This window comes from Dermacentor silvarum, unplaced genomic scaffold (genome assembly GCF_013339745.2).
Source record: "Dermacentor silvarum isolate Dsil-2018 unplaced genomic scaffold, BIME_Dsil_1.4 Seq438, whole genome shotgun sequence".
NCBI classification, from domain to species: Eukaryota; Metazoa; Arthropoda; class Arachnida; order Ixodida; family Ixodidae; genus Dermacentor; species Dermacentor silvarum.
The window spans coordinates 76,724-102,618 of NW_023606236.1; the positions used below are offsets into that span (position 1 = coordinate 76,724).

A 25,895-nucleotide genomic window follows, 5' to 3' on the forward strand; every position below is an offset into this window, starting at 1 on the left:
GTTGCAGATACCGAAATGCGTGGTTTTCAAAAATCGATTTTCCTCGCGATTATCGGGATCTGATCCCCGTCCCCCCTTAATTTGGCTAGTTTTAATTGCGTTTCGATGATATGAATTTCGGCTAATACGAATATTTTTCGTGACCCCGTGAGATTCGTATCATCGAGACTCCACTATAGGTATCCGCCTGGCCACTGGCGCATTCAGGACAAGCCCCGTCGAAAGTTTATACGTAGAATCAAATGAGTGGTCACTCCATCTCCAGCGAACATATATCAGCTTCACCTATTTTCTTAAAGTGCACTCTGTGGGGGTCTTCCCCAACCCGGCAACAAGCGAGCCAACTCAACGTTTATTGCTGTGGGCAATAAAACACACTTGCAGAGGGAAGTCCGCCCTGTAATAAGTAATAAAATAGGCTTGCCTCGTCGCGTGTAGTAGTCACGCAAACGAGGTCACTCACGGGTTTCAGCGGGTAAATCCGTATGGGCAGGTAGGTCAAGCGAGGTCAGAGAGGGGGTCTCTCGGTCGCGCTCTTTTATATCTTTTTACCTTTCCGCGAGGGAGTGTCCTCCTCGCCCGCCGGATACTTTCCCTCTTCCCGCGCGGGCCCGCGCGTCGCGAGAGGCAAGCGAGAACCGGGAGAGGGCAAAGTGCATTTCTCCCGCGGCGCGCGTTGTGCGCGCACGAGATGTCCGCCTACCGCCGCGTGTGCTCCCCACATTCTCCCCCCCTTAAGAAGGCCCCCGTACGTTGAGGCTGGCACCTAGGGACGTCCGTTTGCCCGAGTACCCGCCGAGGTTGGTGACCGAGGAAGCGTTGTGGTGATGTGGCCCTCAGCTGGCGGACACTTGATGCCGACTCGGAGGCGGCTGGTCAGCTGCACTGCTCGTGCTAGCGAGGCGGGAGGGATCGTTGTCGGGGCTCGAAGGTGGCTCTCAGTGCTGCGCCTTAGGTGTAGGCTGCGCTGGAGGGGTGGTCGTCTGCCGGCCGCCGGCTCCATTCCGGCGTAGCGCCGTCAGTACTGCAAGGGCGTCAGTTGTTCCAGCGCATGGCCGTATCTCGTCTTGCTCTGCTCCTGGAAATTATTAGCAAACTGCACGAAGTGGCACTGTGATCAGCAGCAAAGTTGGCCGTATCCGGGAACCCCGTCGACGTCTGTTTCGAAGGGAATGTTCGCAAGAATCATCAACAATTCGAGTCGCAGCACAAGATAATCACCGCACTGTCCCTCACAGCAGCTTTGGTGCTGTGAGGGACAACATCTTTACAAAAGCATAAAAATCCTGTTTTATTGAGCTTTACTCACTCTTGTGTAACATTTACCAATCTCATAGACATGTAATAATAGGCGGGTGCCTGGCCATAGAGGCATCGGCAATGTGCTAGCAGACCAGTTGGCCGCATCAACCACATCGCAAGCTATTAATCCTGCCGCTGCTATTCCCTCCACAGATCTGAAGCCTTTTTTACGAAGGAAACTGCGAGGCCACTGGCAGCGCCTGTGGACGCTGAACAAATAATAAGCTCCACTTGATTAATCACCAATAAGGCACTTGTCAATCTTGACAACCCCTCACTACTAGAGCTTACCGCTGAGCTTAACGAAGTATGGAGGGAAGGAAACCTTCCCGAGGACTGGAAAATGGCCGAGGTTCGTCTGATACCGAAGCCAGGCAAGCCACCAGCCATTGAGAACCTACGACCGATCTCTCTCACTTCGTGTGTAGGAAAGCTCCTAGAGCACATCGTTCTCACCGGCTACAACCATTCCTGGAGGACTCGGGAAACTTCCAACTACGATGATAGGATTCCGTCCACACCTCTCAACTCAAGACATCCTACTTCAGCTGAAAGAAGAGGTGATTGTACCAGCGACATGCCACTCCCCCACGGCTATCCTCGCCTTAGATCTTAGAGGGCGTTCAATAACGTCAAGCATACGCAATCTTACAAAGGCTAAACACGCTGGGCTGTGGGCCAGGACGTATTCCTATATCAGAGATTTCCTCTCGGATAGAAAAGCCATCCTAAAGGTCGGGACCAAGCCACAGACCCCTTTCTACTGGGCGGGCGCCGCACACCACGGCGCAGTATTATCCCCTCTCCTTTTCAATATCGCCCTAATAGGCCTCCCGCCGCTCCTCGATAACATCCCGGGGATCCGGCATGGCCTATACGCCGACGACATTACCATCTGGTCGTTCACGGGGTCCATCGGGCAATGGAGAGCCGTTTGCAGGAAGCGGCAGATGTGGTGAGCGACTATGCTAAGTTGCGGCCTCAGCTGCGTCCCCCAAAAGTCAGAGCCACTCCTGGTCTCACCGCGAAAGAAGCATGCATCCGACTCGCCCACTATCACATACAACTGGAGGGACACACCATCGTTCCGTCGCAGAGCGTAAAGATATTGGGAATGGTTTTCCAGTCGGATCGCACCAACACAATATTAATTGACAAGCTTAAGAATACAACAGCCCAAGTTACTCACATGATCCGCGAATACAACCAAGACAAGAGGCATGGGGAGGCGGACACGCTTTGGCTTGTCCAAGCCTTCTCGTGTCTCGAATAACTTACGCTATTCCATACGCACTACTGAACGCAACGGAATTCACAAAAATCAACACAATGATCAGAAAGGCATATAAGCAGGCGATGGGCCTGCCGATCAGTATGTCCACAGAACGCCTACTACGACTAGCGTGCACAGCACGGCCGAGGAGCTGATCGAGGCACATTTATCCAGCCAGCGAACAAGGTTGGAGGTTACGGAAGCGGGAGATCCATCCTCTTACGCCTGGGGCTATCTCCTCCTCTCAGCCATCCGCCGCCTCAGACTGTTAGCTTACCCCATGCCATCCAGAGCGACATCACCGTACCTCCTCTACCTCGCAACATGCACCCATGCACCACGCACAGCGAAGGGAGGCCCGGGCTCGGGCCATACACAAGCGATACGGGACTTTGCCCTCTACAGCCTACACGGATGCGGGGTCTTACCCCAGACGCGCACCACAACAGCCACCGTAATCGTCAACAAAGAACATCGGAGCAGCATTTCGCTCACCCGATACAAACCCCTCCAAGCCGAGGAAGCGGCCATAGCCCTCGCGCTCTCCCAAACACAGGTTGAAGTCATAGTTACCGACTCCCAACAGGCGTGCCGCAACTTCGCTAGCGCAGAACTCATGCCACTACTCTCAAAATAAATCAAAAGCCGCCAACAGATCAGTCATAATCATCTGGGCGCCAGCTCATCACGGCATTCCTGGCAACGAGGTCGCCAACCACGTGGCTTGAGATTTGACGCACCGAACCGACGCCGAGGAATCTGAACACGAGCGCATGCACCCTCTAGTCTCATACCAAGACATCACACAACACTACAAGCTAACCCGCAGAACATATGCACCCCCACACAAGTCACTACAGTGGAATCTCGTTAAACCGTACCTGACGGGGACGCAAGAAAGTACGTGCTAAGCGGCACTACGGCTTACCCGAAAGTAATAAATATGCATTACCTGCCTGTGGAATGAAACGCGTTTCGCAAGAAAACCAAAAAGCTTCTTTATTTTGCGGAAACAGGGCGCAAAAAATCCGTCACTTTCGTTTGACGCTTCGGCGGCCTCGCAGCGACAACTGCAGTCTCGAAGCCGTCCAAGTGGAAGGCCAATGTGTCCATTAACCCTCTCTTTTCGGCGAACAGCCGCATCACATCTAGAGCTCGCGCTGCTTCTCCAACGGACGGACACGGCACATCTTCCAGCTCGGCGTTGTCGTCCTCACCATCGCTTGCGCTGCATAATTTGCTACTAAGCGAGTTTACAATGTCACTGTCGGTCAAATCTTCACAAGTTTCGACGTCATTATCGACGTCGCAAAACGCCAAAAACGGCACTCTGTCGCCGCCACCTTGTCGATCCAAAACTTCTGCAAGCAGCGCCTCGCAGTCGCTGTCGTCAGCCGCTTCTTCATCGGCATCCACTTCGCTTGGATTGATTTCTTGGGCGGACACCGCGGGCACAACGAACTGTGCACGCGCGAAACAGTTCTTTATAGTTGCGGCTGTTACTTGCTGCCACGAATAAGCCAGCAAATGTATCGCGCCCAGCATGTCGATGCTGTAAGTTTTCTCACTTTCCATTGCAAGAAGCATCCTGCGCAGCATGTTTTTTCGGTACAAATGTTTAACAGACCGAATTATTCCTTGGTCCAAGGGCTGTGAAAGTGCGGTTGTGTTTGCTGCCAGGAACTCCAGCTTCACGGCAGAAAGGTTCTCAAGTTCCACGTGAGCCGGTGCATTATCTATGACCATAATAATTTTCTTCCAAGGGCGGTAAAGCGACGGTCCACTAGGCGCACGTACTCTTCAAACAGCTTCGAAGTCATCCAGGCTTTAGTGTTGTTACGATAGAACACGCCTGACGGAAGTCGGCCACCCTTAAAGCATCTCGGCTTCGCGGCCTTGCCGATAACGAGGAGCGGCAGCTTTTCAGTCCCTGCCATGTTGGCTGCAAATGCGACCGATAGTCTCTCCTTCGCTTGTTTTCCGCCTGTGCAGGTTTCCCCTTTAAAAGCTAGCGTTCTGTTCGGCAACATCTTAAAAAAAGTGCCGATTCGTCCATGTTAAATATATCTTCTGGGGAATAGTCTCGCAATATATGTTGCAGCTTGCCGCTGGCCCAGTCCTCCCCCCGCTTTTGCTGCCGCTGCACTTCGCCGGAAACAACCTTTGTTGTTAGTGTAGAGGCTTGAACTAGCGAGCCAGCCATGATGCAAACAAAGCTGTCGTGACCCATCTGTGTGGCGAAGCACAGCGCCTTTTCGGTAAGAAGGGGTCCGGTCACAGGCAAATTTTTGCCCTTGCATTTTTAGCCAACGCACCAAAGCCTCCTCGACGTCTGGGTAACTCGAGCCCTTAAACGGCAACGCTTGAGGTTGGACGGTGCACCATTAAGTACCTTCTCTCGCGCTGCCCAAATGCCACAAACAGTACTCAGTGGCAGGCCTTCTCCCGTGCCAACACGGACTTCTTTGCTCCACGTTGAATGTCGTTGATTATATCCAGCTTTTCTTTGATGCTCATCACGCGATGCTTCACTTGCCTGTTCGACATTGTGCGGTCCTGTCACAATCACACCGCGTCCGCAGATCACTGTCGCGAAGTTCAAGCAGTCCTGTCACGATCACGCCGCGTCCTCAAGTCGTCGCGAAGTTCAGCACACGTGCGGTACGGCTGGCGAACAAAAAACTGCGCACATGTGCGCACGTCCACGGCTGCTCCGACTGCTTTTGCCGGCAACGGCGTCACGCGAGATCTCGCGAGAGCACTCGCAGACGGGATCTCGCTAGGTCGCTCCGCTGAGGCCTCCAAGATTACTACTCCGAGATTGTGGGCAGCGCGGCGCGGCGCGGCTCGGAGGCTAGGCATCGCAATGGCCACGGAGATCCGTGCGTACGCATGCAATTCGTAGCTCGCGCTTAGCGCGCTGCGTGCAGAATCGGTTGGCTGAAGGAGCGCGAGACTGCAACGGAGTATGATGGGTATTCGACGAGTGAATACTACGCATTAACCGACAGGTACCCGATGTACCGCTACGGCTAAAGCGGGTACCAAACGCATTAAATTAAAGGGTAGCCGAGTCGGGGATTCGTCTCAACTACATTTAATAAGAAACTACGGCTTAAGCGGGTACGGTTTAACGAGGTTCCACTGTACCTAGAGAGCAGGAGCGATTCCTCCGAGCTCTACAGGTTAACACATTCCCCCACCCAACCAGAAACCACCTCACAGCCCCTACACAATTCTCTCCGCAATGCCAATCACGGGAATGGGGGACGTCACCTTGGGTGGAGGATCTGGACGAGTCGCTTGGTCGGCGATCCTCGCACAAGTCTTTTGCGACATCGATGTCTTGCCGCCCTTGGAAGAGCGCGAGCGCCTTGAATGGAAAACGCTGCTTCGGAAGGCAACGCAGACCTTGCACCGTTTTCCAAATGTGAGACAGTGGCTTCCGGGGGTCTAGTTTCTGGCAAAACGTTGCCCAACGTTCCGATGCTAATCTATCCATGCGACGCTGAATCTTCTTTTGCATCCTCCTGGCCGCCCTAAGGTCATGGATTGATTTTGTACGCCGATATCGACGTTCCGCCCGGCGACGAAGTGCTCGTAGTCGCTCTAATTCTATGTCGAAGTCGTTTTGCGCGGAAGAGGTCGTCATCATGCGAGTGGCGTTTTGCATCGTACTTTTAATTGTTTGCTCTAACCCAGATGGTAGGCCCTCGGCAAGCATCTTCCATATCAGATTTGAAGGTGGCCCATTGAATCGTCCGAATGGTCTTCCGTGGACCAGATCTAGACGACAAGCCTTTGATGTTAAGATAAGTGGTAATGTGATCACTCCCATGCGTCTCAATATCCGGAAACCACTTCACACATCTGGCGAGAGAGTTGGAGACGAAAGCAAGGTCGAGGCAGCTGCCATATGTCACGCCTCGAAGAAAGGTGAGGCTACCATCGTTCAGGAGAGTAAGGTCATAGTTGTAGGCGATGCTTGCTAATCTTCGTCCTTTTGTATTCGTTCTTGTACTTCCCCATGCCGGATGGGTGCATTGAAATCTCCTATAATGACCCATGGGGCAAGACACATACTCAAGATATCCGCTAATCTAAGATTGCCGCATGGACCTTCCTTTTACAGTGGAGGAGCTCGAGGCGGCACTAGCTCTCTGCAGATGCTCTTCATCTCGGGTCCAGATGGTATATCATACCGAGCCTTGTGCTATCTTGGAGAATCCGCACGGAAAGAATTGTTGAGTCTTTACAACTCCTCATGGCAGGAGGGAAACGTTCCTGACAAATGGAAAGTAAGCCGCCTGGTGCCACTCTTGAAGCGGGGCAAATCCCAACTCGAGCTCACCTCTTACCGCCCAATAGCGCTGGCCAGCTGTGTAGGAAAGATAATGGAACGGATGATCCTTGGCCGCCTGGAATGGTACCTTGAGTACTACAAGATTTATCCGAATTCCATGGCTGGTTTTCGATGTGACCGCTCTTCCATCGACAATGTAGTTGATCTCGTTTCATATGTTCAGCACGAAAGGTCCCGTAAGCGTTTATCTGCAGCTTTATTCTTAGATGTAAAAGGCACATACGATAACGTACTACATGAGGCCATTCTCGATGCTCTTGCAACGGTTGGCCTAGGTGGTCGAGTCTTTTTGTGGATTGCAAGTTACCTATCTGCAAGATCATTCTTTATGTTAAGTGACGATGGCCGGACTACGCGACGCTATACCAGCAGAGGCGTTCCTCAAGGCGGTGCTCTCAGCCCGACGCTATTCAACCTCGCTCTTCTTGGACTTGCTGAATACTTACCAACTACCATCAAGATTTCAATATACGCAGACGACATCTGTGTCTGGACTTCGGCAGTCGCACGTCCACAGATACGTAGCGGCTTCAAAGAGCAGCAACTTTGACTGCGAGCTACTTGTGTAAACAAGGTCTCAGCATATCACCAGAAAAATGCGCACTAGTGGCATTTACTCGTAAACCAATGACGCCTTACGTCATCTCAATCAATGGGCGGACCATTTCCTATGTCAGAACCCACAGGTTTCTTGGCGTAATCATTGACCGAGATCTCTGTTGGAGCCCGCACGTGGCCTACATCAAACGGCGCCTGACAGCAATTTCCCAGTTGTTTAAATACTTGACAGGAAAGACGTGGGGGATGTCAGTAGACGCAATGCTGAAACTCTACAGAGCTCTCTTTCTCGGTTTTTTAAGATATAGTCTACCTGTACTGAACAACACTTGCAAGACAAATATTCGTGTTCTGCAGGCAGAACAAGCTCAAGCACTCAGTTTGCCTTGGTTTGCCCAGGTGCAGGTCAACAGAGGCAACTATTGCGATTGCTGGGGACCATCCGATGCAAACTCACATGACGGTGGAAGCCCTGAGAACGCACATCAGACATTTTGCACGTGCCCCCTATCGCCACCTTGCAACACTACGTTCAGACAGGCGCCAAGCATCGTTCTCTAAAAGTACGACAAACTTCCCTTAGGCTTCACCGCTGCATCTAAACCACTGATGCTCCCTTGGTGTCTTATTAGCCCCACAGTACATCTCAGTGTACCAGGAATCAAGAAAAAATCTGAGCTATCGTCACCTGTGCTGAAACAACTGTCTCTGCTTCTTCTACACGAGAGGTATGTGGACAGTGTACATATTTATACTGACGGTTCCACAAACCTCCAATGTTCATCCGGTGTAGTGGTTGTCCCAGCAAGAGCTACTACCATCAGCTTCAGGACTGACCACCCAACGACATCGACATCTGCGGAACTAGCTGCTCTTCGCGCTGCACTTTGTTTCGTCAATCGGGAACCACCTCGACAATGGTCAATATTCAGTGACTCGAAGGCAGCCCTACAATCTGTGCTATCAGCTCTGCGTCGCGGGCCATACGAACAGCTCGTATTCGATATTAGGCACCTACTCCATACATCACATGAGAAAGGACACCACGTGACATTTCAGTGGCTTCCAAGTCACTGCGGTGTCATAGGGAACGAAGACGCCGATAATGCCGCTCGGGCAGCTCTTGACGACGCACAGGAAGAGGCCATACCACTCTCACGGTCCGACGCAGCCAGCAGACTTCGAGTGCTTGCACAGGAGATCACGCTCTCTCTATGGTGCACACCCAGCGGCCAGGCCAACCGGAGCAATCGTCACTACCACCTGCCCTCTTTGATGCATCTCTGTATGCCATCTGGACTCCGCCGAAGAGAGGCCACTATGCTTTATCGCTTATGGCTAGGGGTGGCATTACTAAATCTTATTAATTTCTGATTGGAATGGCCGACAACGCTCTTTGCAATGCCTGTCTTTGCGAGGAGACGCTGGAACACATTCTATGCGACTGTCCTGAATATAATGTTCAGAGACAGTCCCTGGCGTCCGTTCTAGCGCACCTTGACAACAGACCAATGTCAGTTGAAGTGATTTTCACATGTTGTCGACAGAAGACATCGCAGCTGAAGGCGACGAAGGGACTACTTCGGTTTTTAAAAGAAACGGGCTTGGACAAGCGGCTGTGACAGTGATGTCAGGTACCACGCAAGAGTGACGGACTGTGACTGACGATGTGTGTGCTGTGCTGTGTGCTCTCTCTCTCTCCTCCCCATCTTTCATTCTCCCTCCTCCCGCTCCCATGTGTAGGGTAGCAAACCGGTTGTGCTGAACTGGTTAACCTCCCTGCCTTTCCTTCTCCACTTCCTTCTCCGCAATGCCGCTTCTGCGCAGAGCCCGGGTCCCTCAGGCACATAGTAGGGGGCTGCAGAGAGGCACCACTTAATCCTCCGAACCCTTATCACACCAACAAGCTTTGGGAGAGAGCCTTGGCCAGCTCCGACCTCGAAGATCAGCAGCGGCTGATTGCGAGGGCCCAGGACGCAGCCCGAGCTCAAGGCATTCTGGAATGAGGACACCTCTCCAAAGCTGCATTTACACATTAAAGATGTTTATTCTCTCTCTCCACTTGATTAAGCCACAGTTAGGTTTCTGGCCGTGTACAACTAAAACACGACGAACTGATGTCGTGTTCTGTCGTCTGAGAATAGGACACACATATGGTACCCACAATTTTCTATTGAAAGGTAATGATCCTCCATCCTGTGGTAGATGTGGCGAGAGGCTCACCGTCCTCCACGTCCTCTTGGAGTGTCGGGAAGCCGAAAGAGAAAGAAAGAAACATTTTCCGCTAGCACAGGGGTTCTCAAGCATGTTCGTTCCAGGGAACCTTGCTAAGCTCCATGAAGCGCCAAGGGTTCCCCCCCCCCCCCCCCCCGAATTAACCAAATGAAAATGTCCTAATTAACCGAATGTCCAATTATCCAGGGCATCAAGAAAACAATAAGTGAATGCTTACTACGTCAACACGCTTTTATTTACTGAATGAATCAGCAAGTCTTGCTTCTATTTCGCACAAGAGCAGTGCGGCAGCTGAAATTCTCATCTCATGACTGATTAGAGCTATAGCAGCGGCAAAGGCCTCGCGATATCCTTCGCGGCGCGGGTCTTCATCTGAGACACGCTTTTCACTACCGCACGCACATCCCGATTACTTTTCGCTAGTGAGCTGGTCGCCAACAAATTAGGATGGATGTCCGTCCATCGCGATGTAGCCGGTGCTTATCTTCGACCAGCTTTGCACTGCGTCAAAGTGAAACTACTGCTTGCCGCAAACGCTGCGGACGAACCGCGCTGTTATCGACCGATCTGGACGGCGCCTTGCGGTTCAGAAGCAGGCGGCCGACGCACGCACCAAGTAAAACGAAACTACCGTTTGCTGCAACAAGGCGCAGGAACCGTCGCTATCGACGCGATCATGGATGTGAAGGCACGCAGCCGACGCGCGCACCGAGTCTAACGAAACTGTTTGCCGCAACCGCTGCGGACGAAACTGTACTGGCTATCGACGCGACCATAGATGGCGACTACGCACTTGTGAAGGCACGCGCTAGCCACCAACGCGGTGTTACGCGCGGCGATTAACGCAAAAATAAAGGCTTTGAGGGGACAATTAGACGCGAAGCGTTTGGGCATTGCTGCCAGTCACGTATCGCGTACAATTGCCGCTGAGGACCCTAGCGATGCGGACTGCGCCGCTTCGTTTTTGGACGCTGGCGCCATTTTTGTTCTATTGCAGCGCGCATTTGCGGTGCTCCACGCATTTATTTTTTTTATTCCGCCGACGTATACGTCCGTGCGCACGCAATCGGCACCTAGCCTGTCTACAACGGGAGAAATGCGCATGGTGCTAATTACGGCCTCCGAGATTCAAGAGCGAAAGCTTAGCGCGCTGGCTGCCCGTTTTTAGTTGCGGATTTATTACGCAGTTCGCGCGTTGCCGTTACGCACTGTGATGTGCTCTTTGACACTTGGCATGGTAACGGGGGTTGTGTGGATCGAGCGCACCTCGTGTTCGCTGTTTTAGCCACTTGGCGAGCGCGGGACCACGGAAAATTTATCAGTGGCTCGCGGAACCCCGAGCAGGGGCCTGCGGAACCCACTTTGAGAACCCATGCGCTAGCATATCGCTACTGTGTCCCTCTCCATCCCGCTATTTTCTCGGTAAAGAGCCGCTTTTTAATACCAACGCAGTCCTCGCATTCTTGAACGATGTTGGCTACATGTTATTAGGCCAATAAGTTCGTAGCGCATCCTCTCTCCAGAGGATGTTGCTGTTTTTTTTATAGCACATGCCTCCAGGCCCTTGTGTTTCAAGGGCTCTGTTTAGGCACTTGTGCTTCTGGCCAATTCTTGCATCTTTAATATTTTGCAAGTCGTATCATTCCTTCACAATGTATTGTTCATGCCCATAGTACACAAATTAGTCATTGCCATAATCTTATTACGTATAGATTTTACGCACTTTACAGCGACTGTTTTAGGCCCCTTTACAGCCATGCCACATCTAATGTTCATGTAATTCACTATTCATGTACCCTAACAAGTCATTACCATCGTCTTGGCGCTCTTTGGCCAGATGTGGTCCTTGCGCCAATAACCACAAAATCAATCTATCAGGAAAGACTGGACAGGTGCTGTATCTCGCTTCCGCATATTTAATCCATGTCATCGTTGCTAACACCATGCGTGAGTGATAGTGCTGCCATAACCTGTTGGCTGTTGTGCTGATTTGCAGAGACACTGCGGATGAACAAGATGTTGAACTTGGTAATGACCCCGCTGCGTCAGCGTCCTTCTGCCGACCCTCTTGCCAGACTGGCCCTGGTGCGCACCCTGTGGCATCTGGCAATCACGCTGGGGCCTCAGCACCTGTCCCCTGCTTTCAGCAGGTTAGCTGGCCGACTCATGTGCTTGCTAAGCATAGTTGCATAGCTACTCTTACTTAGGCTGCATGCTTGATTAACTTTGATGTCTCAAACTCTCTGACGTGGACTGGAATGAAAAATGTTCCAAAACCAGGGCTACTCATACTGTAAACATATTTGCACTAGCTTTACTCAACAAAAGGTCAAAACAAAAGACGTTTTGCCACCTATGCGGGTGGCATCATCAGTTCACTAATGGCTAATAGAGCGAATAAATCCTACTTATTTACAAGCAGCTATAAACTTGGCAGGGGGCCACGATTAAAATTGCATGCTGACTGATCACGACGGATGAACCATGATTAGATGAATTTTCCGTGCCCAATCGCTGCTCCTGCACAAACATTGTTACATTATCAAAATCAAATATGTCGTTGGTCAAGTAGGGATTACCCAGTTCCTTTTTGCACGTGTGTCATGTGTTGTCATTGTGATGTCCTTCAAGTACTCGTTTAGACAGGTACCACCTTGCCACCTAGTCTCACCTATGTAGCTGTCATTGCAATCTGAGCTGCCACCTTGTAGACAACGGCACTTCATTTGTACGGTAATGTGCAGTAATGTGCTTCAGAAACGTTTTTTTTAGCACCTCCAAAAAGGGGCATAGAAGGGCCATCATGGAAGCAAAACGCTTCCATGATGGCGTTGGTGTCGTGCACCGTTCATTCCGTACACACATCACATTTGTACCGTTATAATGCACCTGCGTGTGGGTTTTTTGGACTTTGGATGCAGCACTGACGTCAAAAATATCAGGATCGTCAAATTTCCGAACAGGGTTTCAGAACTGCTTCAGAGCTACCATGTGCTGATGTAAAGATATCCTGTGTGGTCCAAAGGCTGCAGGGCATTAACAGCCTTCGGTCAGATCATTTACTGGCAGTTGTGCAGGAAGTTGTTTCATACGGAAAGACGGCCAGGAGTCGACCTCGGCATCGCTCTATGGCTAGTCGCTTCAAGAAATTTTTTCATAGAAAGGTGATATTTGCTGGAATATGTGACATGCAATTTGCATTGGCAATGTATATTCTGAAATTTTTGTAATGTTTTTCTGTGAAAAGCATTAATGTTTCAAGTTTTCTTTAATAAACCATTGTTTGAGACTAGGGCCGTCGGAAAGAAAATTTTTTTCTCTTCAATTTGATACTTTAGTCGAATCCCCCTACAAGGAATGCCGCTACAACGAAATTTCCGCCGCAACAAAGAATTTCCGATCCCCGTCAGCAGCCCATAGAAAGTAATACAAAAAAGTCCCTTCATAACGAAGGTGTTTTATTCGGTATTTCCGCTTCAACGAATTTTTCGAGAACGAAACTGGGCTGAATTGAAATTGAAACTGCCGAGTAGTCAAATTAGAAGGCCCTTCCAAAGCTGTGACGATCGTATGTCCGCTTCAACGAGGTTTTCGTGAACGAAATCAAATTCAAAGTACCGGTTTAAGCCACTGCAATCTATAACCACGCGTGATCATCACGCGCCTGCGTGACACTGCAGGAGATCACCGCAATCGCTGCCGTTTCTATGGCCTGTGTCCAGTCAAAATGGCTACGCCAACGAAGAACGTAATTTCTCTCTCTCGAGGAGAACGCACGTACGATCATTGAGACAGAAAGCAGAAGGAAAAATCTCGCAGTTTCGGCCGTAAGGCGAACATCGATTGCGATAGCAGATTAGTAAACTAAAGATAGTAGTTTTATTGGGCGTATAAACTTGTAAACTTCGCTAACTAATTACCGGGCACGGTGTCACACACGCACAGGTAAACATGAACAGATCTCGCTCGATGACCGAACTCCGTGTCAACACGCGGGACTGAGACGCGGCAATAGCAGCGAACGAATTGACCTCCGTGCCGTCTCTTGCTTCACCGCGAACTAAACGTCGAAAGCACAGTGCACACGACTCTACCACACTAGTTGCATTTTGCCCCCATCGCAGATCGCTTTGAAGATGAGGTCCACGCGGCACTCACTTTGTGCACGTCGCAAATTGCTTTCAAGATAGGGCCGCGCCGCAGCCGCTGTTGTCAACAAAATGCTAACGTCTCGTCGTCTGGGGAAAATGACTATCTACTAGACACACCGACTCCGGCGACTGCTTTGAAAGTAATGGATCATTTTCGCCTCATCAGAAAAGTTATCAGAACCCACGACAATTGCGATGGCTCTTTTAATGGACTCTTGAGACTCGCGTAACGCCTTTGCTTGCCTGAAGCGCAAGAAATCTAGGCTGACCAACTTCGGGAATAAAACTTCCGGTAAACGCAAGCTTGCCAAGCTTGCCGACTTTGTCATAAATATGCAGTGAAATTGTGATAATTCAAACCGCCTCATTGCGACGGTGCATGTGCCGCAAAATGAGTTTTGCAATCGGCCGGGCACGCGCGTTGGGTTAAGCGTCGGCCGCAATGTATGAAAAATGCTGTAACAGCAGCGCGAAATGCATTCTCTCATGAAGTTGACACTTTATCGACTGCCTTCGGTATGTCTCAACCTTTGCCCCCCCCTTCCGGCCATCGCGATATTTCCCGGACGATGGTTTCGGTTTCGTTCGCGTCAACGAAGTTCCGCCACAACGAAATTTTTCATGTCTCGTGAATTTCGTTGTAGCGGGACTCGACTGTATAGACTTTAGTATCAGCATGCTCTGTGACAGGAAAAGTATTTACGACACTCGCGCCAACAGTGCTGCTTTTTCCCGTGGGCCAGAAAGGGTTAAGATCTAATAATTTATGCACTATTTTGTTCTTATTTTTCATTATGATATACTGCATGTGTCCACTCAGTTAATTCATTGTGACATTTATAATGAGTTCATCGTGGAAAAAAGGGAGAGGGAAGGGGTTACGAGAACCTGTGTGCTAGTGCACTGACTGTTAGTGCGATCTGTCCAACAATAGTTTGAGCAGACCTCCTTTTTATTTGTGCCACCATTTTGGGCTTCTCATCATGCATTGGAGCAGGTATACCTGTGTGAACTGTTCGCTGATAGCATTAAAAGATTTTTTTAACTTGTAAGAAATTATAACAGTGGCGCAACACTGTTCTAGCATCTTCAGGTCTAGAAGCTTGAACCCAAAGATGGTCGATAGTGACAGTGTAGAATCAAGTAAGGTAACTCAATTCTTGGTGTGTTCCTATTAAATTCTCATTGAGATGGTGTCAGATGACATAAGCACACAGACTTCAGCATGCAAATGGAGCCCAGCAAGTCATATTGAATGTCTGCTCATCACCTGTGACCTCACTTGCCAAGCAGCAATGCATCTGCACTTTGTGTTCTCTCTTGTGTGCAGGTGTGGACCTGCTGCAAGACCCTGGTTTCATTTTCTGACTGAGGCCAACACTGTCGCTGAGACCAGTGAGTTATTTTTGAAAGCTGCACTGTTCATTCGCCCCATAGGGCAGGTCTTGTCTGCTATGCCAGTTGCTGTGCTGAGTACATGCTCCGAGTATGCTGCATACATGCCGAGTACATGCTGCCCTGTAACAACGTCTGCTGAAAGGAAGACGGTCGATTGGCCCTGTATTTAATTTGTACTCTATGTACACATGTGCTCAGTCTGGTATATTCTTTGACTACTAGTAGTGCTGCGACAGGGGCTAGTTAGTGCATTAAGAAGTGCATCTGGCCGTGATCCCGATCCATGAATGCTATGGGCACCAGGCGCGGGATGAATTTCGACCGGTGGCGCCTTCATGCGACGGCGACGCGAATGTAATGGCTTGCGACGGCCGGGCGCAGCAGGGGCTGCCGTCAGGCACGTTGGTTGAATGCGTTCAGACATTTCTTCAGTTTTGCGTTGCCGCAATACCACTTGAAACCAAAATTGAACAAAGATCTTGCAGTTTTGGGTGCACAAACAGTTATTGGAAAAAAACTGAAGCTGCTGAGGCAGTGCCTCGCTATATGAAACAACGGAAAGACTGGATATGCGTGGTGTAGGCACATGCAGTGCTCAGGAATTAAAATGCGATAGTTGAAGTGCATGATCGCTGGCACTTTTTGCAGCAACTGTAAGCGCTGGGGACACCTAGCTGAAGCATCGTGGTATACAGTGAAAGCGCGAACCTTTATGATGCATTGTAACTGCCTTTGGTCCCACGGCAATCACCTAGCAGTCACCTTGGCAGAAAAAAAAAGAAAAAAGAACGAACACTACAGCAGCGGCATGCTCCGAGTATCGCGTTTCCGTCACGGAATACTGTACATTTCCGACGCTGCTTTGCGGTCTAGTTATTACAATGATAAAGGAGCCGTGCATACGCAAGAGCTTCGTGTCCCATGTGAATTGCCAGTCTTTGCCTCCGCAGGTAAATAAGTTTTTATCATATCACATTGCACATCACAGTCTTTACCTGTCCGCTTAAGCATGCTTGCTTGTATGTGGACAGAGCAGTTCATATATATATATGTCGCTTAGATATGCCAAATACAGCGTAGATCTTCGCCCTACCAATCTTACCAAATGTACAACCAGTGAAACAAGCCAAATCAAAAACGCCAATGACATTCAATGCAATCAAACTGAAGCAACAAGAGCAAACTATAAGCAAAAAGAAAAGAATACTCCCACGCACACATATCTGATAAGAAGCAATTCTGTTGCTACAAAACATATCAAAACAACTTTTAGTGCACTTCAACCATGCCTGCCCCAAACCCCCCTTCCCTCCAAAGACAGAGAAGGTGTAACCCCGTGTGAGCGGGTGAACGCTCTCCCAGGATGGCGGTGTGGCCCCGCAGTCCCGATAGAGCAAAAAGCCTGAATGCCCAGTACACCAAGACCAGTCTACTGCAAAATAGCGAAACCCCAAAGAGCACTGAATTGATGTGGCGAATCATGCAATAAAGAACACTCATAGTGCATACAGCACCCCCATCGCTCCAAAGACGAAGAACATGACCGGAATTTTGGCACATCACTATTACAGCTAGCAAAATGACAACACATTGAAGCAAGAAACTTCAATTTAACAAATTAAAAGGAGAAAGTTAATCCACTCTTTTCACTGTATATTTGCCTCAACCCATTCATACACTTTACGCTTGGCTTTTTCAGCGGTTGCTATTCCCAGATCCACCACAAACTGATTGAAGTAAAATTGAATGCAAGATTTCCTTGTTCGTTTACCGTAGCTCGTGGAGACTCTTGGTAGAACAAACGTTTCTGTTACACGAAGGTTGCGAGTGTTTTTTTTTTTTTTTTCTTGGGTAAATTCACTTCGAAAGAAATGCTTAGTCAGTACAGTAAAACCTCTTTAATTGGGATTTCACGGGACCAAAGAAAATGTCCCAATTAACAGAATGTCGAATTATCGAGGGTATCAAGAAAGCAATAAACAGATGGTTACTATGTCACACATTCTTGTTTACTGACTGAATCAGCAAATCTTGTTTCTATTTTGTACAAAATCGGTGCGGAAGCTGCAATTCTCTTCATCTCGTGACGGATTAGCGCTCGCAGCGGCAAAGGTCTCGCGACTTCCTTCACGGCGCGGCCACGGCGTACGTTTTCATCTAAGACACGTTTTTCACTAGCGCACGCATATCCCAATTATTTTTCTACCAATGTCGCCGGGTCGCCACCCATCGCGATGCCGACGGTGCTCTTCATTCTCCGCGCTCGCCGAGCACCAAGACTTATCCGCATTAACTGATGTATGGCCAAACACGTCCGAATTAATGAGAGTTTCATTGCACTAAATAATGCATACCAGCCGGGACCAAAGGACGTGTCCGAATTAACCGATTTTCCGAATGAATGAGGGTCAAATTAACAAGGTTTTACTGTACAATATTAACACCTGTTTCTGAATCCTTAGTATTGAATGCTACCTCATAAGTTCTGCAATCTCGATGTCATTCAGTTCCATAAGCAATGTTTTGTGTTATCGTATATAATATGTGTTTAAAACTTTTAGCTTGTACTGCGCAGCTCACCCAAAGACTGTTGCACCATATCTCAGAATTGATTCATCAAGCGCTTTGTAAATGGTCCAACTCAATGCTATACTGCAGACAGATCTTAATCTGTATATGACTGCAAAAACTGTTCTTAACCTCTTTGCAAGGTATTCAAAATAAGATGTCCATGAAACGTGCTTGTCAAAAAGCAGTTCTAAATACTTCACTTTTTTAGACAGGGCTATGTTATTACATCTCCAGATGCTGCACTCATCACTGTGCATATAAAGCTTGGATGACACAGCAATTTTTCTGTGAGGACTATGGAGACAAACTATTGAGTTTTTTGTGTGCTAAGATAGCTGAAATTATACACCATGTCATAATTCTATAGACATTCTGCTGCATCGAGAACACCCCTTTATTATACAGTTAAACCTGGATATAACGAAATTGACAAATTCCCGAAAAACTTCGTTATAAAGAGTATTTCGTTATATGCAGGTTCGGCACGAAAATTCGAAAAATAAACGTTTACCGTATTTACTCGACTCTAACGTGCCCTCAATTGTAACGCGCATCCGTTTCCCGTTTTCGTCGAAGCACTTATTCTCGGAATGTCACACCAGGTACCGGATGCGTGGACGCGGTCGTTTCGCACAAGCACGAGGCATCGAAACGCAGAGCGAGCGTCACTGGCGTCGTAGCGTCGTATATGTTTACAGTAGACCTCTCTGTTACGTTCCCTGGGTGGCTGCGTTTTCCCGTCTGTTACTCGTTTTCGACCATCCCGCACAGCTCCCTTAGAACTCAATGTATTGGTAACCCCCGCACTTGTGCCGCAACTGTGGGACTCGTTCCCGCATCATACGTTTGCGAACTGCCACCCCGCGCCGCCCGAGCGGCCTTTACTTTCATGTCGCTCGCTTGGTCGCTTGACGATGGCATTGGCCGCCCAAAGTGCCGTGACGACAACTGTCGTTATTTCGGTTTCCGTCGGCAAAAGTGTGGCCCTTGAGTCCGTTTGCTATATAAGATGGTGCCCATACGCGTGTGGCCCTAAAATTGGTTTTGGCTCATAGAATCCCGTATACAAGGGTACAGCCACGCTAGCGACAAAAACGCACGCGCTGCAGCGAGCGGCAAGTTGCCTCGAGGCCCCGTGCACCCGCGTGCCGCCGTTATTGAGGGGCTTTAACCGCGCGCAGCGCGATAAGATCTCCCGCGCTCTCCGACCGGCGAGCAACCACCGCGAGCGCGTTGTTTCATGGTCGAGATGACGATCGTCGATTGAAAACCCGCGCGGACCTGGCGGCGTTGCGGTTGTGATGCTCCGTGACGTCCCCCTCGTCGCTCTTGATTGGTTCTTCATCTCTCGCGCAGCAACGCGCATTGCCGCAACCCATTTCGCGCGGCACGCCGCCAAGACCCCCGATTCCTGCCGCTTTTGCGCGCTCGCGGCATGACGCGTTGCCGTGCGTTTCTGACGTGCGTTTTTTTCCGCTAGGGTGGCCGTACCCTGTGGGAAATTATGAAGCTCATATTTCCCCGCCTCCTTACGCGCGCCACGGAAGTGAGGAGAGCAGACGCCTTTTTCCCTCTTCCCGTTCGGGAGAAAGCCAAACGGCTTTTCGTGCGGTGGCGCGATCCTCTTGGAAACCGGTTGCAAACGCAGCGGTGACGTGTACGCGGAGCCCCGCGCTCATTGGACCGAGCCCAGAACGAGGCGGGGCGGTCGCGATCGGCGCGAACCGGCGCTGACCGGCGCACAGCCGGAGAAGGGAGACGACTGCGAGCCGCGACGAAGGACGGAGCTCAGGTAACCATCTTGTTCCCTTCCTTTGTCGTGCCCTACCTCGTTCGACCACTATCGACCACGACAAACGTCGAGGTCGACTCTATAGCCTGCTTCCACGCGAATTCCCATGGAGCAATAAACCCTTTTTATACTTGTTACACTATCGTGTGTTGTCGTGTTTCTGCCTGTCTTTGTACCGCCGAACCCCGATAGTACAAGGCAAGCACACGGGAGTTGGCCGTCAAGCCTAAGCCTTACGACAAAGGCGGCTTGAGAGAACCCGGAGACTACAACTGGCGCCCAACGTGATTTCTCGTTTGCAGACGCAATCGAGCAGCCGGCTCCCGCGACACGATGACGAGCCCGCAGTACGAACTTAGCGATCTCATGGAGTTGGCCAATATTTGCAGTCGGGCCAGGGAAAACTCGGGCCTCGTTGCATCGGCCGCATCACCCACAAATGTGGGCCGTGCAAACACGTACTGCACTACCGCACCCGCTACAAACGTAGGAGTGCCCGACCCCGCGCACCTCACCAACACGCCGGCATTCTTCGGCGGGTTACCGAACCTGTTCTCTTCAATCGGGGAAATCTTGGTTCCCTCCGTGCGCGCCGTCAACACAGCGGATTACGGCGGCGGTTCCCGGAGCCCCTTTTCGAACGGCGAAGAACCTCCGTCCGCCACACGCGTCCTCAGAACGTCGGAAAATTTCGGTGTACACTACCCAGGGCCCCACTCAGACGAGGTCGTGCCCGTAGCAAATGCGCCCGCCGCCGGCGCAGCCGCCCCGGGCACTTTGAGCGCGCACTCGGTCTGGCCAAACGGCGCAACTCCGTCGGCTCTCCGGCACGCAGCGAGATCGCCACGCGTCACGGAGCCCGATAGTGACCAGTGCCCAGTAAACACGGGGGCCTCCGCAATCGGGCCGGACAGTGTTGGCGGTTCCAATAGCGGAGGAATGCCTGCAGACGCGGTAAACCCCGTGCACACGCTGGCGAGCGCTTTGCAACAGGTGTTGCAAACCGCGATTTCACCCGGGCCTCGGATCGGAGTACCGATACCGGCGTACAGTGGTTACGGCGATCAGATGAGCGCTAATTTTTTTTTACTGGCGTTGCGACAGTACGAGCAAGCGACTGGCATGCGCGAGAGTGCGGTGTTGGAGAGAGTTCTCCCGGTTGCTCTAGTCGGCCAGGCCGCCCGGTGGTACCGTTTGGTTGGCCACACGGCGAGCAGCATGGACGAGTTTCGTAGGCTATTTAGAGACGAATTCCTTCCGTACGACTACCGACTGCAGATGCGGAGGGAGTTGGAGCTGCGCACGCAAGCCCCGGACGAATCGCTGGTGGAGTATGTCCGAGCGATGCAGGAGCTTTTCGAGTACGCGGATCCGAGTGCTTCGAACACGGAGCGAGTGGAACGAGTAATTCGACAAAGTCATCCTACCTTTGCACTTTACCTGCGCGGTTCACGTTGCAGAGACCTGAACGAGCTGGCCGCAGAATCACGCCGGGTGCAAGCCGAAATCTCGGCAGCCCGCGCGTATCGACCACCGCCGCCTCCATCGGAGTCCTTGGAACCAAGCTGCGCTTGGCACGGCAGCGGGCGCACGAGCAGCGAACCCGCTGCGATGCCGGGTCGGTCCTCGGGTGCACCCGGGCCGTTCGAAATCTCGGACCGCGCCCTCGATCCCTACTCATACGGGTGGAGGACCGCGCAAGCAAGACAGTCAGGAGGCTTGTCCGGCGCGCAACATCACGTCCGATCAGACGATCGCAGACCAGTGACGCAGCTAGGCGGACCCGATAGAAACGCGATCACGTACGGCCGACCTCACCCTGACGATTGGGGATCGGCGGAGCAGCCCCGCTTCGCTCAAGCCACGGCGAGGAACACCGTGCGCTGTTTCAACTGTGCCCAGACGGGACACATCGCGCGTGAGTGCTCTAACCAGCAGGGAAACGAGGCGGGCCGCCGGTAACACTGCCGGCGGCCACGGCAACAGCCTGCGAGGCAAACACCATCGCGGCATCTTCAGTCTTTCGAGTCGGAGCGCCGAACAACGTGAATGCCCCTTTCATAGATCTCGCAATCGCGGGGACTACCTTCAAAGCACTACTCGATACCGGTGCAAGTGCATCGATGATCGGAGACGAGGTCGCCTCCCACCTCCAACGGAGAGGGGTCAAGTTACGGCAGCGAAAACTACCTCTTCAATTGGCGTGCGGAGAGGCCTGCTCGAACGGCGATGTGCGACTCGTCGTGCGCTGGAATCAGCGGCGGCAGAGGCAGCGATTCATTCATCTGACGGACCTCACGGTCCCAGTAATCCTCGGCCGAGATTTCTTGGCGAAGAGTGGCATTGTGATCGACTTCGGCAACGGTGGTTACCGCGAACACTCGTTGGCGCCGCTCGCGCATTTCGCCGCACCGGCATTCGCCGAAGTGGAAAGGAGGAATCTTTTCGAAGAGAGCAACGCGTCCCGCGCGCTGCCGAAACCGCTGGCGGCGGCCTGTCAACACGGATTTTCGCCGAGACCGGATCGGAAAAGGTGCAATCTCCTGGCGGACGTCGGTGAGCTGACAGAGCACGAGCGAGACCGCGTCTTATTGTTGTTAAACGACTTCGATGAGATGTTTACAGACCGCCCAGGATGCACGAAGTTGGTACAACACCGCATCGAGACGGGCGACGCGCAGCCTTGGAAATCCAACCCTAGACCGGTCAGTCCTGCCAAACGGGAGGCAATTGACGCGGCGCTACAGGAGCTGCTCGAGGCTGGTATCGTCCGGCGGTCCACGAGCCCCTGGGGTTTCCCAGTCGTGCTCGTCCCCAAAAAGGATGGGAGTTCCCGTCTCTGTGTGGACTACCGGCGGCTGAATACAGTCACGAAGAAGGATGCGTATCCCTTCCCAAGGGTGGACGAGATAGTTTCCAACCTCGGCGGAGCGAAGTACTTCTCTACGTTGGATGCTAGCAAAGGTTATCTCCAAGTAGAGATGCGGCCAGGCGACGAGTGCAAAACGGCATTTACTTGCCACAGGGGCCTCTACGAATTCGTGCGGATGCCCTTCGGTCTCTCCGGAAGTCCGAGCACGTTTCAACGGCTGATAGACCGCGTACTTGGGGACGCCAAATGGCATCACGCGCTCGCCTATCTCGACGATATCGTCGTGTACTCGCACACCTTTGAAGAGCACTTGGATCATCTCCGAGACGTCCTGGGAAAACTCCGGACAGCCGGCCTCACACTCAACCCGGCCAAGGCGCAAATCTGCAGAGCAGAAGTGAGCTTGCTCGGTTACCGGGTGGAACGAGGGCAGGTGTCCCCGGACCCGGAGAAACTTCGAGCAATCGTCGAGTTTCCAGAACCGCAAGATGTGAGTGGTGTACGCCGCTTTCTTGGGATGGTAGGCTACTACCGACAGTTCATTCCCAACTGCGTACGCATGCAAGCCCCATTAACAAAACTGTTGAAGAAGGGCATGGCTTGGGAATGGGGGCAGGAGCAACGGCAAAGCTTCCGCCATCTCGCTCAGGCCATCGCAGACACAGCCTCACTGAAACTACCGGACCTAAACAGGCATTTCGTGATCCAGACAGATGCCTGCGATTTCGGAATTGGTGCAGTGCTCCTTCAGGCAGAAGGGACTGAGCTACGCCCGGTGGCATTCGCAAGCCGCGCGATGACGCCGGCAGAGCGCAACTATTCAGTGACGGAGAAGGAATGTTTGGCAGTGATCTATGCACTCCGAAAATTCGAGATGTACGTAGAAGGAACAAGGTTCACAGTCGAGACCGATCACATGGCCTTGACTTGGCTGACCCGCCTCCGTGAGCCAAGCGGGAGGCTCGCGCGTTGGGCCCTGACCTTACAGCGCTTCGAGTTCGAGATCCGCTATCGCAAAGGAACCACAAACGTGGTCGCCGATGCGCTGTCACGGGCGCCGGTGACGGACACCCTACCAGCCGGTCACGAGGAGGAGGAGGGGGCAGCCGAGCCGCTCTCATCGCGGGGAAGCCGGGGAGAAGGGAAAACCCCGCCGGCACAAAACCAAGAGCACGTGCATCTCGTTAGAGTGAGACCGCCCCTCGAGATTGCATTCAGCAGAGATCAGCTCATCAGGGCTCAAAAGGACGACACTCACTGTCAAAACCTGGTCGCCAGCCTCAGGGAAGAGACGGACCCAGAGAGAGGAGTCGGAGAGCGCACGGAAACCGCCGGTACGACGGTGGGTGCGGACTCTAGGGCAGCTGAGACTGAGCTGGAGAGCTATCTGCTTGATGCAGACGGAGTTTTGCTGAAATACGTGCCAGGCAAAGAAGACTCAAATGAGAGATTCAAAGCCGTCATCCCGCGCCAGCTCAGACGAGCGGCATTGCAGCATTACCACGACATAGATGGCCACGGGAGCGCACCAAAGACATGGAAGAAACTATGTCGATTCGCAACCTGGCCTGGCATGAAGCGTGATGTATGTAAATACGTGCAAACCTGCCACGTCTGCCAAGCAAGAAAGCCGAGAGGCGGGAAGCCGCCCGGCATGCTGCAACCGATTGTGAGCACAAAGCCATGGGAACTTGTGGCGTGCGATTTGATCGGGCCGCTGCCGCGCAGTAAGAGAGGGCACAAATTTGTGCTAGTCATCACTTGCCACTTCAGTGGAATCGCTGAACTCTACCCGCTACGAGCAGCGACAACGAAGGAGGTCCTGAAAAAACTATCGGAGACCTTCTGCCGTTATGGGTTCCCAGAGCGGCTGATCACCGATAACGCGTCGTATTTCACGTCGAAAATCTTCGGAGATACATGCGCAGCGATGGGTGTCCGGCAGGTGAAGACAACGTCCTACCATCCTCAGTCGAATGTGACGGAGCGCCGGAATCGAGATGTGAAGCCACTACTTGGGGCATACGCCCAAGCGCACAACGACTGGGACGAGCACCTAGACGCGATCTCCTTCGCCCTAAGAACGAGTGAAAACCGTTCAACGGGTTTCACGCCAGCTTTCCTGATGTTCGGGAGAGACCTCCAGACGCCAACGGACACAATCTTATCCAAACGGACAGATTCAGCCGGCGCAAGAACACCAATTGCCGACTATGCACGGCGGCTGCGTGATCGCCTGGCAAACGCCATGATAGAAGCGAATCGCAACCGCGCAGGGGCAAGGGCGAGTCAAAAGGCCTCCTATGACCGAGCGCATCGGGACATGGAATTCCAAATGGGAGACCTAGTCCTGAAACGCAACCACGCGCTCAGCGACGCGAGCACAGGGTTTGCTGCTGGTTTAGCACCCAAATGGGTTGGACCCTTCGAAGTTGCTGAGAAGCTCTCGCGACTTAACTACAAGCTGAGGGATCTGAACACAGGTCGTATCAGCGGACCAATCTATGTCGGTGAGCTGAAGCGGTACTTCCGGAGGGAAGGCACTGTGGAAGCTGCGGCGCCTACGCCGCGAACCCGTGGGCAGGCAAGCGAATGTCCATCGACCCCCGTGGCGCACCCCTACAATACCCGCAGTCGGCAGAACAGACCGTAGCCAGTCCGGACCCACCCGAGGCAGCAGAACCACACCTATGGAGCAGCAGCTAAAGCTGGCCATAGAACTCAGCGAGGGCATACGGCACGGAGCCACGGCTGCACCTCAGCTGATCAAGAAGACAAGCCACCAACTAGCCTTCCAGAAGATAGCCGCGCTCGTGCACTCCCTGGGCCCACTGGACGCAAGAGACGAGTGCCGGCATGGAGAGCCAACCTTCGGAGGACCCGTTAAGGAGTGCACCTTTGTCCCTGCGCCGTGCTACTGCGGGGCTGGAGTGGCACAAGCCATCCGATCAGAGGTCGACGATGGACAACCCAACAAGTACACAATGCCCTTGTCGGCTGACCCTGGTGTGACTGACTTCGGGGGATGTCACGAGACAATGGGTTCTGGTGAGAAGGAATCTGAAGACATCGACCCGCCGACTGCATTGAGGGAACCGCGACAGCGAGTAGGTTAGTTGTGGCGAGACCGCCATAACATTGCGCCACTGGAGTCAAGGGGGCGTTCGGTCTTAAGGGGGGAGGGATGTGGGAATTATGAAGGTTCATATTTCCCCGCGTCCTTACGCGCGCCACGGAAGTGAGGAGAGCAGACGCCTTTTTCCCTCTTCCCGTTCGGGGAGCCAAACGGCTTTTCGTGCGGTGGCGCGATCCTCTTGGAAACCGGTTGCAAACGCAGCGGTGACGTGTACGCGGAGCCCCGCGCTCATTGGACCGAGCCC

General features: G+C 52.1%; 1 protein-coding gene across 1 annotated transcript; it reads left to right on the plus strand.

Moving 5' to 3' along the window:
• The first annotated feature begins 19,625 nt into the window (after window positions 1-19,625).
• Window positions 19,626-21,747, plus strand: LOC125941834 (uncharacterized). Its single transcript, XM_049659691.1, has one exon. It carries the CDS (start codon window positions 19,977-19,979, stop codon window positions 21,603-21,605), a length of 1,629 nt encoding a protein of 542 aa, XP_049515648.1. The 5' UTR covers window positions 19,626-19,976; the 3' UTR covers window positions 21,606-21,747.
• The last annotated feature ends 4,148 nt before the right edge of the window (window positions 21,748-25,895 follow it).